Here is a 12,946-nt window from a genome sequence, read left to right on the forward strand (position 1 = left end):
TCATGGTCGTTGTGTCCCTGGGCAAGACACTTCACCACCTGCCTGGTGTGAATGCATATTAATGGGGTGGTGGTCGGAGGGCAGGATGGCAGCCAGGCCTCTGTCAGTCTGCCCCAGGGCAGCTGTGGCTACAACCAGAGTTACCACCACCGGGATCAATGTGTGTGGATGAAAAAATGAGAGTGTAAAGCAACTCTGAGTGTCTAGAAAAGCTCTCTGTATATCTGATCAGTTATTATTATTATTATTATTATTATTATCTGATTTCTTCCTCTTATTCAAAGTTTGTCTAAATGGCGGCAGGCTAAGCCAGTCAGTCCTGATGTCCCTCTCCCCAGCTATATTTTCCAATGTCTCATCAGTCAATTACTTCGAAGAGCAATGAGTCTACCCCCAGGGTCTTCCCCTTGCTGAAGGCACCCAGGAGGCACCCTAACAAATGTTGATCCACTTCAGCTGGATCCTTTTAACGTAAAGGAGCAACAACTTTCCAGAAGTCCGAGCTACTCATCCTGTATAAGGGTGAGGCCATACCTGTTGCGTTAGTCTATACTGGAAACAAAACAGTTTGTGGACTGGAATTGATTAAACAAGTGTGAATTTGCAAATACAGTAACTTAGGACCCTTAAAACAAATGTGTGCAAAGCTAAACAACTATCACAGGTATCTGTGTTAGTCTGACCTTATCCACGTGGTATCCCAGGATCTCCCCTCCACCATTGTCGGCAGGTGGGTCCCACTCCACTTCAATGGAGTGGTCTGTGGTCGCCACCACTCGGGCAACTGGAGGTCCAGGAGGTACTGCACGAAGACCAATAAACACAGATGAATACGCGCACTAATGGGGTTTATGATGCTTTGTCTGTAGCAGATTTTTCTAATTCGATAATAATTTCTAATTTCATATTCTAATACAAATTTGTCACCACGAGTGACACATTTGGTCATGCCTAAGTTGGTCATTACTAAGTGACAGCTAATGACTGACAGACAACAGAGCTGTAGTGAATACAAGATCGAGCAATGTTTACATACAGATGGGAGCCTGAGCCGTCTTGGGTTCAGAGGGAGGACTGAACTTTCCTGGGCCGGCCTGGTTTTCGGCAGCCACCCTGAAGATATAAGTTAGCCCCTCGAGCAGGCCTTCAACGTTCAGCTCCAAGTCGGGGATGATGTTCCTGCAAGCCAGAACAGAAAAGAACATTGATATCACCTTTACACCTGCCAGGTTTATTCATGTCAGGACAAATTCAGAAAGAAATAAACAGGAGTTGTTGGTGTGTTTCCTTACCTGTTGACACGCGTCCAGTGGGAGCTGTTGATTTCGCGGCGTTCTACCCAGTATCCCAGGATGGGGCTGCCGTTATCGTTGGGTTCGTTCCAGGTGACCAGCATGCTGTGGGCAGTGACGTCATCAATCTGTGGCTTATCAGGAGCCTCGGGAGGTTCTGAGAATGAAGGGACAGCAGAAAAACTGAGTTATTTATGGACCTGAATGTAATAGTCAAGTTCAATGTAATGAGCATTTATTTGCACTTTTAACTTGAAACTATGCACCAGTATTACAGTTTGTATATCTTCAACTCCACTGAGTACTCACTACAATAAACAATATTGTGTTCACATTAAACTTCACAGCAGATCAGAAGAATTCTCAGAAGTATTTAATGCTTAAAGCCTTGCAGGAGGGTTGCATTATACACTGTTCTAGCATCGACATTGTAATGTGCACAATAGTTACCTTGTAGGAAGTGTAATGTAAAGTGAGGCAAGCAAACTCAAACACACCTTGCTGCAACTTATTTTTGCTGCTTGGTGCAAAAACAAAACAAAAAAAGAGAAATGTGCCTGATAGAACATAGTTTACAATGACTTAAGGTTTCTTAGATACACAATTATTTTTAGGTGTTTAACAGAAACACCGTTTGTAGTAAAACAAACAAAGCAACCACAGAATCCAGCTTAGCTTGTAGCATCAACAGTAGCAACAATGAATACCAAAAGGATTCTTGGCGATGAGCGGCTTGGAGACGCAGGGTGGACCAGCACCAAACTTGTTCTCAGCCACGACCCTGAAGATGTACTCCTTCTTCTCAATGAGTTTCGGCACCAGATAGCGGCATCCTCTCAGCGTGGAGGTAACACAGCTCCAACCGATTTCCAGCTTGGAGTTGTCCTTCTTCTCCAGGGTGTAGTTCAGGATCTCGCTGCCGCCGTCATCCAGAGGTGGATCCCACTTGCAGATTACAGAGTTCTTCCTCACCTCCTCGAATCTGAAGTTCACAGCAGGACCAGGAGTATCTGCGGATGGATGAAATGATCAAGTTATAGTCCCAGGAAAGGCTACATGCTTAAATGTGGATTAAATAAAAAATAAAACATGTACCGAGCACGTTGACCTCGCAGGTTGCCGAGCAGATGCCGTGGTCATTCTCCACCTTCACCATGTAGACGCCATGATCAGGGCGCACTGAGTCCCTGATGACAACAGAGGACACACCCCTGTGGCTGTTGTTGATGGCCAGACGTTCATTTACGGTTGGGTAGTCGAACTCTTCCACCTCTGGTTCCGTGGCCTCGTCCTCCTCCTTCTTCTCCTCTCCTTCTTTCTTCTCCTCCTCTCCTTCCTTTACCTCTCCCTCCTTCTTCTCCTCTTTTTTCTCAGCCTCTCCCTCTTTTTTCTCTCCTTCCTTCTTTTCTCCCTCCTCCTCCTTCTTCTCCTCCTTCTTTTCCTCCTCCTTCTTGTCCACCTTCTTCTTCAGGGGTTTTTCGGGTCTCTTGCGGAGTGGCTCAGGCCGGATCACCTGATTGTTCCAGTACCAGGTGATCTGAGGGTATGGCGAGCCGGAAATGTTGGCGTCCAGGCAGATCTCGCAGCCTCGCTTCACACTGAGGCCGGACTGCAGGCTGCCACTGAGGAAGACCTTCGGAGGATCTGAGAAAGTAAAATCAACAGAAATGATTTCCAAAAACTCAACAGCTGCTTTATTATTGAAGTGATTTATCAGAATGTTGGTTCTGATCCATGAATTGTAACTGGTCCTGCAAGGTTGTATTTCCAAATATATCGGGTGTTTGTCTTCAGTGTGGATATGGACTTTTGCCTGTGCTTGCTTTGCCTCAGTGAGACAGCAAAGCGGTTTTGTCAGTCTTACCGATTGCGTCTGAGGCCTTAACGAATGGCGTGTTGCGTGACGGTTCGCTGACCCCAGCGGCGTTTTCAGCTTTGACTCTAAAGGTGTAGTTCTTGCCCTCCGTCAGCCCTCTGACAGTATAAGACAGGACGGGCACCAGGAAGTCGTTGCATCTCTCCCACTTGTCCTCGCCCTTCTGTTGCTTCTCCAGGACGTAGCCCATGATCTTGGAGCCACCGTCGTACATGGGAGGCTTCCAGGTCAGGGTGATGGTGCTGGACGTAGGGTTGTGAGTCTCAACGTCCACTGGTGGGTCAGGAGCATCTGGAACAAGAGACAGAGTTCAGTCAGATCTCTCTTGGACACAAACTCCTAAACAGGTTTTAGACTCATTAGTCACAGCGATTAAATATTCTACTGAGCATATTTGTATAATTCCCAACATTCAACATATTAAATGTACAACAGATGTTTCCAATTTCTTGTAAACATTTATTCAGCAAAAAAAAATTCTGACTCTCTTGACAAACATTTATAGAATAAATGGAACTTTAGAAGAGATATAAAGAGACGGATTAAAAAGAAAAATGTGAGCAGACTTTGAATCCGTAGTACAGGTCACATTCCAAAAAGACTTGATCCTTAATTTCTCATAATGCAACTTGCTTCATGAGATCCTCCCTGTTCAATCTCCTGGATGTCTACATTTTTAATACGCTCCAGTCCCAGTACGTAAAGCAGACTTTCAATAAAACAAAACGTAATCTTGTAACCCAAGATCAGGGTGACTCTCGATTTTACAGTTTCCGTCGGCTGCCTGGGACTTTAACCGCTAACACAAAGTCCATTTTATTTTTTTCTTACGTTTCTGGTCCTCTGCGATGACTGGGTTGCGGAGCTCAATGAACTCTCCTCCTCCGATCTTGTTGACGGCCTGGACTCTAAAGTAGTACTCTCCGTTGGGGATGAGGTCTTTGACAGTCCAGCTCACCTTGTTCTCTCCAGACATCATGTTGACATACGTCCTCCTGCCGGCCTCACGCCGCTGTAAAAAAAAAAACAGAACATCAGTTTCCTTCAAACTTTCAGAGTTTCTTATTTAGAAATAAAAACATGCTGCATCTCAGACCTGCAGGACATAGTGAAGAATCGGAGTGCCGCCATCATAGTCTGGAGGATCCCAGGAGACTTTGCAGGAGCTCTTGGTGATCTCAGAGGCCACAATCTCCTTGCAAGGACTAGGAAGACCTGAAGACAGACAGACACATCAGAAAATATGCTGCTGCTCTGATTCCAAGAGATAGTTTTTTATGTAATGATGTACAAACTGATTGGTTACCGATAACTTTGACATTGATGGTGGCGCTGGCGCTGCCCAGTTTGTTCTCCAGAGTCACTTTGTAGACTCCAGCATCAGCGTGAAGGCTGCTGTCGACCTCCAGGTGACAGGAGGTGTACTCCTTCCTGTTGAAGCCAAACAATAAAGCATTTTTTCATCACTAACAAAGACTCAAAATGGGGACTCACCTCTGCCCGACAGTAACACTATTCTCAATGTCTGTTCTAACAAAGTGCCTTCTGATGTTGTGTTTGCAGACCAACCGATTCCGTGACTGAAGTTTGATCAATCAGCTGGTGCATTCTAAGGTCAGCATTATATTTTCTACATCGGCAAGTAAACAAGAGTCCACTATCGTCCATGTGACGTGAAATTTACTGAGAGTCTGTCCCAGCTACACGACCAGGGCAGAGCTCACACAGCTGGAACCAGAAGTCTACATCCACTGCATGAAAGACATGAAAGCTTTGCTTCTCACTGTCTGACAGTAGATCAGACTAAACTTTTCCTGTTTTAGGTCAGTCAGGATTACCAACATTATTTATATTTGCTAAATGTCAGAATAATGTAGGAAGTTTCCATCCACCAAGATGCCTTCAAACTATCTGGGAAAGCCCAGATGATGATGTCATGGCTTTGGAAGCTTCTGATAGGTTAACTGACAACATGTGAGTTACCTGGAGGCCACCTGTGGATGTATTTTAAGGCACACCTCAAACACACTGCTGCCTTTAGTGACAACATGGAACATCTAAAGAAACCAGCCAAGACATCAGGAGGAGAACTGTGGACCTCCACCAGTCTGGTTCATCCTTGGATACAATTTCCAGATGACTGAAGGTTCCATGTTCATATTTAATGTCAGATAGTGAGAAAAAAAAAGATTATGTGTCTGTTTATACGTGTAAGTAAAGTTCTGGTTTCAGCTGTAGACGCCAGTTTACTGGATATGCATGGGACAGTCTTCCAGAGGACTAAAAGTGATATAACGACAACAACTATGCATCCTTGGTCTGTGTTCCACATCCCTGAGTTTGTGTATGATCTTCGGTTTCCACAAGCGTATGTGTAGTTCTCATTTTGAATCTGACCTGAAGCCGAGGCGTTCGTCGGCCTTTATCTCCTTGCCGTCTTTGTGCCAGGTGATTTTGGGGGAGGGAACCGCTCTGAAGGGAACGGGGATGTGCAGCTTCTCTGTTTCTACAACAACCAGGTCCAGGGTCTGGAACTCCAGCGTCGGGTTGCCTGTAAACAGAAAAACATCTTACTTAGCCACAGACTGGCTCTGCAGAGGACAGGACTCTCTAAGGAGGGAGATTGACATTCTCACAGTCAGAGTCTTTGGCAAAGACGTTCTCTGAGATATCGGAGGGCTCGCTGACTCCGACGGCATTGATGGCCCTCACTCTCAGGATGTACTCTTTCTCGGGGACCACGCCTTCCTCCACGCGGTACTTCAGCTCCTTCACTGGACGAGAGTTGACCCTCATCCACTTTTCAGTTCCGGCCTCACACATCTCGATGTGGTAGCCGCTGATAGGGCTGCCGCCGTCCCTCTGTGGAGGCTTCCAGGAGATGGACAGAAAGTCGCGGCTGGCTCCAGTCACGTGCAGCTCAATGGGAGGTGAAGGGACGCCTGAAGGGACATTACAGGTGGATTTACACTCTGTGAACAATTCTGTTATTGTTATTCCTAAACAAACTTGTTAATGGACTCACCTGTTGGATCTTCAATGGTGAGGATTTCAGTGGGTTCACTTGGGTGTCCGACGCCGGCCTCGTTCTCAGCGCGGACCTGGAACTGAACCTCTGTTCCCTCGATGACATCGGTCACTCTGTACTTGCAGTCGGGACCTGAAGTCTTCCCACATTTCACCCAGCGAGTTCCGAGCTTCTCCTTCTTCTCAAGTGAGTATCTGCAGGGGAGAGTCCCGAAAGGTAAACTTAGCTCCATACTGACCAACGTCAGGGAATAAATCTGGTGCTGCAGCTATAGAATTTATCTCTAATCTCTAACTTTTTAAATATGCAGCACTGAAAACAAAAACTAGCTTCAGCACCTGTCTGTATGTGCAGTGGACTGGAGGCTACATTGTCCCTAGAACTTTACCCTCACCTTACAAAATAAAAAAATAAAAAGCAATTTTCTAGCTTGCTGAATGTATCTCTAACAGATGTAGGAAGATGTTCCTCCATGCTGAATGTATCGCCAACAACTGGCTCCTCTGTTCTTCTGGTTCTGGGGTCAGAACCAGGAGGAGGAAGGTTCTGGTTCAACAGGATGAGACCCAGGAAGAGGAAGGTTCTGGTTCTACGGGATCAGACCCGTGGGGGAGGAAGGTTCTGGTTCTACAGGATCAGAACCAGGAGGATCAATGTTCTGGTTCTACAGGGTCGGAGACAAGAGGAGAAAGGCTCTGGTTCTGGTTTTACGGGATCAGAACCAGGAGGAGGAAGGTTCTGGTTCTATTGGATCAGACCCAGGACAAGGAAGGTTCTGGTTCTGCAGGGTCAGAACCAGGACATATAGAATAAAGGCATCTGGTGAAATCCCATAGTATACCATGAGCCATTTGAGTGTCCTGATGGACCGTCTGTCACACATCACACATGCGAGGACTCTTTGAATGGTGACAATCAGAAGATGTTGGTGTGAGGACACCACCAACCTGAGGATGGGTCTGCCACCATCGTTCTGAGGAGCCTCCCACTGCAGGTCCACGTATCTCTTGCTCACAGCGTTGACAGCCAGCGCATATGGTGGCCCAGGAGTCGCTGTAACAAGAACAACCTCATTATCCTGCATGGCTGGACCAGCAGTGGGCATTTTCTTTGCTTCTTTGATTGAAATAATTCATCTGCACGTGCCAGTAACTTCTGTTCCAACTTACTGAAAGTGTCCTTTGCCAGCACTGAATCCTCCAGCTCGCAAAACGGTCCGACGCCCACGGCGTTCTCAGCGGCGACACGGAACACGTAGAGCGATCCTTCATTGAGCGGCGTCACCGTGTACTTCAGCTCCTTGACAGTGGTGTCCACGGCCTGCCAGCCTTTACGCCTCACATCGCGCTTCTCCACCACATAGTTGGTGATGGCCGAGCCTCCGTCACGCTCTGGGAGCGTCCACTTCAGCTCAGCACTGTTCCTGCTGATGTTGACGACCTCCAGCCAACGAGGAGCTGAAGGAGGGTCTAAGGAGACAAAACAGAGATTTGTTCACGGTTGACTGTCATGTGTTGACTCTATTTAAAAACCCATTTCAAACAGTTTCTCTGTGTTGTGTATAAAGTGTCTTTTTTGTTTGACATGTTTGACCTTTCCTCAAATTTCAGCTGGTCTGAAATGTGACTTTGGTAGATTAGTGTGCTTATGAAGTCTTTTCCAGATGGTCAGTTGTTCTGCTCCACAGAGACTCTTTGAGGTGCTGCTGTGTGTCAGTTTGAGTGGCAGGGTTTCTTACTGAGCCTCTCCTTGCAGAGCACCGGGTCGCTTGGCTCACTGGGATCGCTCTCTCCGGCCATGTTCACGGCTCGAACCCTGAATGAGTACTCCTGCTTCTCCATCAGTCCCTTCAGGAAATGCTCTAGGATGTTGATGTTTTCTGCCACGCGGATCCAATCCATGGTGCCGCTCTTCAACATCTCGATGATGTAGCCATCAATCTTTGCACCACCATCGTGTTCTGGTTTGGTCCACATCAGGAAGCACGAAGTCTTAGCCACATCCTTCACTGTGGGTTTACCGGGAGGCCATGGAGGATCTAGAAGAGGAACCGACGTGTTTTTAACGCCTTGAAAGCAATTTAAACATTCAGACGCACCTTAAGCGAGGTGGGTTAGTACCAATTGGATCTTTGACAAGGATGGGATCCGTCTCTTTGCTTGGTTTTCCAGTTCCAGCCAGATTCTCAGCAAGGACTCTGAACTTGTACTTCTTCCTGGTGGGCAGGCCTTTGACTCTGTGGAGGAAGAGCATCACATCAGCCTGTTGAAATCTGTCAGAGACTCGAAGTTATAGTCAGCAGAGCAGCTACACTCACCTATAGTTGGTGTCTTTGATGGGCAGCTTGTTGCATCTGATCCACTTGTCGTGGTCGGGTTCGTATCTCTCGACCCAGTATCCGGTGATGGGGCTGCCTCCGTCCTCGTCAGGCTCGTACCAGGTCAGGGTCAGAGAGTCCTTGGCGATGTCTGAAGCCTCCAGCTTGTAAGGAGCTCCAGGAGTGTCTAAGGACAACACAGGACATCAGTTAGTTCCATAAAACCCTGAAAATAACATCTTCCACTTTTTATACACCTGCCAAAGACAGGACCCATTCACTGAACCCTGAGGAGGACCGGTCCATTAAAGAAACGGACACAGAACTGGACTGAAGCTAAACTGACTTACTGAAGCTTGCAAATCTGACCTAGACGAAACTGTAGCGGGAGAAGGTCCAACAAGCAGCGCTCCCATCCACAGAAACGAAAGCATCAGGTCCCTCACATTAGAAATGAAATGTTCAGAAAATAATTCAGCCTCTTTATGATTTTATGTCTTTGCTGCCCATTTTCTGAACTCTGTGTCGATGTTCTACTCAGTCTACAATTAGCCCTGCAAGTGAGTCTTTAGCTCGGGAGATGCTGGCCAGTCTTGACATTTTGGGGTATTTTACGTCCATAACTTGTTAAATGGAAACAAAACATCCAAAACACACATTCAAAAGCTATTTTCTCAAATGTAGTTTTTTCTCTTGCTTTATCCAGTGGTTACATTCCTGTTCTGGAAATGAATGCAGACATATCGATGGTCATTTCGGTATTTGAACTGAATGTCAGTAATTATTATATGACAGTGAGTCATTAGAGATCTCTTCACCTGCAGCATTTAAAATGTGAAACATGTTTATTCTCTTGATCTGGACAGAGTCAGTGTTGCCAAGCAAAACTTTTACTTTCGGAATCCACATTCCAATGAAGCTCCTTGCTGTGCTCAGGTGACCTACCGAAGGGGTATCTGGCGATGATGGAGGGGTGTTCAGCCGGCGGGCCCACACCAAACTGGTTTTCAGCAAATGCTCTAAAGATGTACTCTTTGAACTTAACCAGGCCCACGGCTTTGTACGTGGTCTGTTTGACGGTGGAGGACAGCCGGTGCCAGATCTCGCTGTCGGCAGCCCGGCGCTCCACGATGTAGTTGGTAACTTTGGAGCCACCATCATCACGTGGAGGGTTCCAGGCCAGGAAGCAGGACTCATTAGTGATCTCAGAAATGTCAAAGGCAGCCGGTGGGCCAGGCTTATCTGTTTTAGGAGCAGAGAATTGAAATTAAATTAACCAGAAACTTAGAACGTTGGCACTTTGTTCTGTTGACCTCTTATTTTACCGAGAATGTTGACATCCACGGTGGCGGTGGCGCGGCCACTGCTGTTGGTGGCCTCGATGATGTAGGTGGAACTGTCGTCTCTCTTGGTCTTGGCGATTGTGACAATCGAGTGTCCCGGCTTTGTGTCAATGGCTACCCTGTCGTCTGGTTTGAGGACCAGGTCGGCTTTGGTCCACTTTACCCGGGGCTCAGGCTTGCCGGTCACTTCAGCAGGAAGTTCGATCTTGCTGCCAGCCTTGGCCGTGAGGCCAGCCAGCAGCTTGGCATCCAGCTGGATCTCTGGAGGCTCTGCAGGGACAAAAAGGACGAAAGGTCAGTAAGATGATTGGGGGAAGAAAGTGCTGTGCAAAGTATAAATTGAATGCAATCGGAACATAAATATCTTATTTTTTTGTTTTCTGCCTAGAGGATAAATGCAATAATCCGATTTTGCATTGCAACATTTTTGACTGACTCTACTTCATTTGTTGGGTGTTAGAGTACGTTAGAGTTAAAATGTGATTTCAGGACGTTACCCGTACCTTTCGGATCCACAGCCTGGATCTCATCAGTGGCCTTACAGGGCCGGCTGGCTCCGAGTCGGTTCAGGGCCCGGACTCTGTAGGCGTACCACTGGCCCTCGGTCAGACCCGTTACCTGGCACTTCAGCTCGGGCACCAGGTCCCCGCAGGGCTCCCACTTATCGGTTCCTCTCTGACAGCGGTCCACGTTGTAGCCTCGGATGCCAGTGCCGCCGTCGTACTTCGGTGGCTCCCAGGTCAGGAAGATGCCGCTGGCAGACTTGTCTCTCCACCTCAAGTTCTCTGGAGGGTCGGGGACAGCTGGACAGAAGACGCCAGACAGAGGTTAGAGAGTTCCTCAGGATTGTTTTTAGTCTCATTGTCCTGAAGCAGCGAACTCTTTTTGGTTATAGAGTGTCTGTCTGACTGCAGAAACACTTGTGCTGTGACGAGTTAGTGTTGCTTGAACAATTAGTGTTCAGCTAATGGAATCAGCAGTCAGTCAGTTCCCACAGTAACCAAAGATCAATATGATAAATTTAAACCACATAGCTAAAAACAGGTAAATAAACTGTCTCATACAGCCCAATCTAAACGCTTCTGTGTGCTTTTAAAACTTCATACTTGAATCATTTTGTGTTTATATTTCATGAACTTCAGCTATCTGCTGCTCAGACTCACTGGCCGGAGACGAGACGTTGACGGGTTCGTCGATGTACGCTGGCTCTCCAGGTCCACACTTGTTGCAGGCAGTGACTCGGAACAGATACTCTTTTCCTTCAACCACATCGGTGACGGTAAACTCCTGATCCTGGATACCTGTGATTACCTGAGTGAGAGATTTAGAAGTTATCATCAGGTGTCAGAGTTCCTTACTGCTGTTTCGCCTGCGTAGGAGTGCAGATGTCGTACCTTGACCCAGGTCTTGCGGGACACATCTCGTTTCTCCACCTGGTATCCAGTCAGAGGGCTTCCTCCGTCATGTTCTGGAGCCTCCCAGCTCAGGTGGACGTGCTGCCGGGTCACCTCCAGGACCTTGAAGTCTTTTGGAGCGCTTGGCGCCGCTGGAGACACAAACAGAAAAACACAAATACCAACATTTTACCACTTTAGAGGCAGAAAAGTACCATTGTGCTGCTTTAGATCGACTTATAAAAAGTAGGTTTATGGCGCACCGATCACGTTGACTTCGATCTCTCCAGACACAGATGTGACGTCGTTCTCCAGCTGCAGGGTGTAGATGCCTTTGTCCGGACGGACACTCGGCGTGATGATCAGCTCTGTGAAGGTGGACTTTGTCATCATGGAGACGCGCTCGTCCGCAGTGGTCAGTTCCTTCTCTCCGAATGTCCACTTGGTGGCAGGAGTGGGGTATCCAGTGATGGGGACTCTGATGGTGAGCGGCTGAGGGACGATCACCTCCAGACCATCTTTGAAGGCACTCAGGTCGAAGGTTGGACCGACTGAGGAGGAGAAAGAAGCATGATGGGAAATGGATCATAAACTAAATATCTTCATTGAATATTAGATTTACCAACGGGAAATTCAATCTGGAGTCATTTGTAAGGTCTTCACCTGACTGTTAAGCGCTAAGAGATGACATATGTTAGGGTAATGGACTGCACTTGTACAGCACTTTTCTGGCTTAGTGGCACTCAAAGTACTTTACAGTGTTTCTCATTCACCCATTCATACACCAGTGGCGACAGAGCTGCCATGCTGCCTGCTGTTGGGACCAGCTTCAGGTTCAGTGTCTTGCCCAAGGACACTTGGACTGTGGAGGGGCGGGGACTGAACCAGAGGACAACCGCTGTACCACTAGAGCCACAGGAACCACAGCCTCCCAACAACAGATGTTGTGAATTTGCACTAAATAAACAAAATTGAATCGAACTGAATTGAGTTTTTATGTCTAGAAGATTTCTTGCCTGGTTCTCCTGTGAACTGTACTATAAATAACATCACATACAGACAGTGCCCTCATTGGTCACCAGTACTGGCACCATACTGCACAATTTCCATTGGCAGGTCAAGCCAATGCTAAATCATCAATCTCACCGTGTGGGTCGTCAGCCAGAAGAGGTCCGATGATGTTTGATGGATCAGAAACTCCAGCAGCATTTTCAGCAAGAACTCTGTAGTTGTACTTTGTGCCATATTTCAGTCCAGACACCTGATGCATGAAGTAATTAGTTAATATTACACATAAATCTCCATAGATGTGTAATTTTCATGCAGACACTCAATGGTTTTTACTCTGAAACAGCTGCAGGATGCTTTTATTGTGAAGCAGCTGCTGAAGAACAAATCAATCTGGATGTACTTGTTGTGTTTGGAGCACCTTGTAGAAGAGGTCGGGGCAGAGGCGGGCATTGCAGCGCAGCCACTTGTCGGTTCCGTCCTCAGAGCGTTCAATGATGTAGCCGGTGATCATACTGCCGCCGTTCTTAAGTGGCGTTTCCCAGCCGAGCTGAACCGAGCTCTTGTTCTGGTCCTGCCAAGACAGGTTCAGAGGGGGGCTCGGACGCTCTGCAGAAGATGGACACAAAAATACAAATTTTACTGAGGGCCAAAATGCATAAGGTGAGATAAGATGGGTTTAATCTTT

The 12,946-nt window shown here is 47.2% G+C and overlaps 1 protein-coding gene across 1 annotated transcript in view; it reads right to left on the reverse strand.

Moving 5' to 3' along the window:
- The window catches only part of ttn.2 (titin, tandem duplicate 2), a 236,644-nt gene that overhangs the window by 91,507 nt on the left and 132,191 nt on the right, over nt 1-12,946 (reverse strand). The window contains exons 133-158 of the mRNA XM_008292835.1: nt 12,680-12,867; nt 12,397-12,511; nt 11,514-11,801; nt 11,251-11,402; nt 11,020-11,167; nt 10,360-10,659; nt 9,839-10,126; nt 9,459-9,755; nt 8,514-8,700; nt 8,317-8,432; nt 7,935-8,234; nt 7,366-7,665; nt 7,144-7,249; nt 6,194-6,390; nt 5,805-6,110; nt 5,566-5,719; nt 4,475-4,599; nt 4,265-4,383; nt 4,000-4,180; nt 3,157-3,459; nt 2,752-2,936; nt 2,388-2,592; nt 2,000-2,302; nt 1,293-1,449; nt 1,037-1,179; nt 684-802 (exon numbers count right to left, since the gene is read on the reverse strand). Coding sequence (XP_008291057.1) covers nt 684-802; nt 1,037-1,179; nt 1,293-1,449; nt 2,000-2,302; nt 2,388-2,592; nt 2,752-2,936; nt 3,157-3,459; nt 4,000-4,180; nt 4,265-4,383; nt 4,475-4,599; nt 5,566-5,719; nt 5,805-6,110; nt 6,194-6,390; nt 7,144-7,249; nt 7,366-7,665; nt 7,935-8,234; nt 8,317-8,432; nt 8,514-8,700; nt 9,459-9,755; nt 9,839-10,126; nt 10,360-10,659; nt 11,020-11,167; nt 11,251-11,402; nt 11,514-11,801; nt 12,397-12,511; nt 12,680-12,867 — 5,282 coding nt within the window. The remainder of the gene's footprint in view (nt 1-683; nt 803-1,036; nt 1,180-1,292; nt 1,450-1,999; nt 2,303-2,387; nt 2,593-2,751; nt 2,937-3,156; nt 3,460-3,999; nt 4,181-4,264; nt 4,384-4,474; nt 4,600-5,565; nt 5,720-5,804; nt 6,111-6,193; nt 6,391-7,143; nt 7,250-7,365; nt 7,666-7,934; nt 8,235-8,316; nt 8,433-8,513; nt 8,701-9,458; nt 9,756-9,838; nt 10,127-10,359; nt 10,660-11,019; nt 11,168-11,250; nt 11,403-11,513; nt 11,802-12,396; nt 12,512-12,679; nt 12,868-12,946) is intronic.

Source organism: Stegastes partitus, unplaced genomic scaffold, assembly GCF_000690725.1.
Source record: "Stegastes partitus isolate 25-593 unplaced genomic scaffold, Stegastes_partitus-1.0.2 Scaffold837, whole genome shotgun sequence".
NCBI lineage: Eukaryota > Metazoa > Chordata > Actinopteri > Pomacentridae > Stegastes > Stegastes partitus.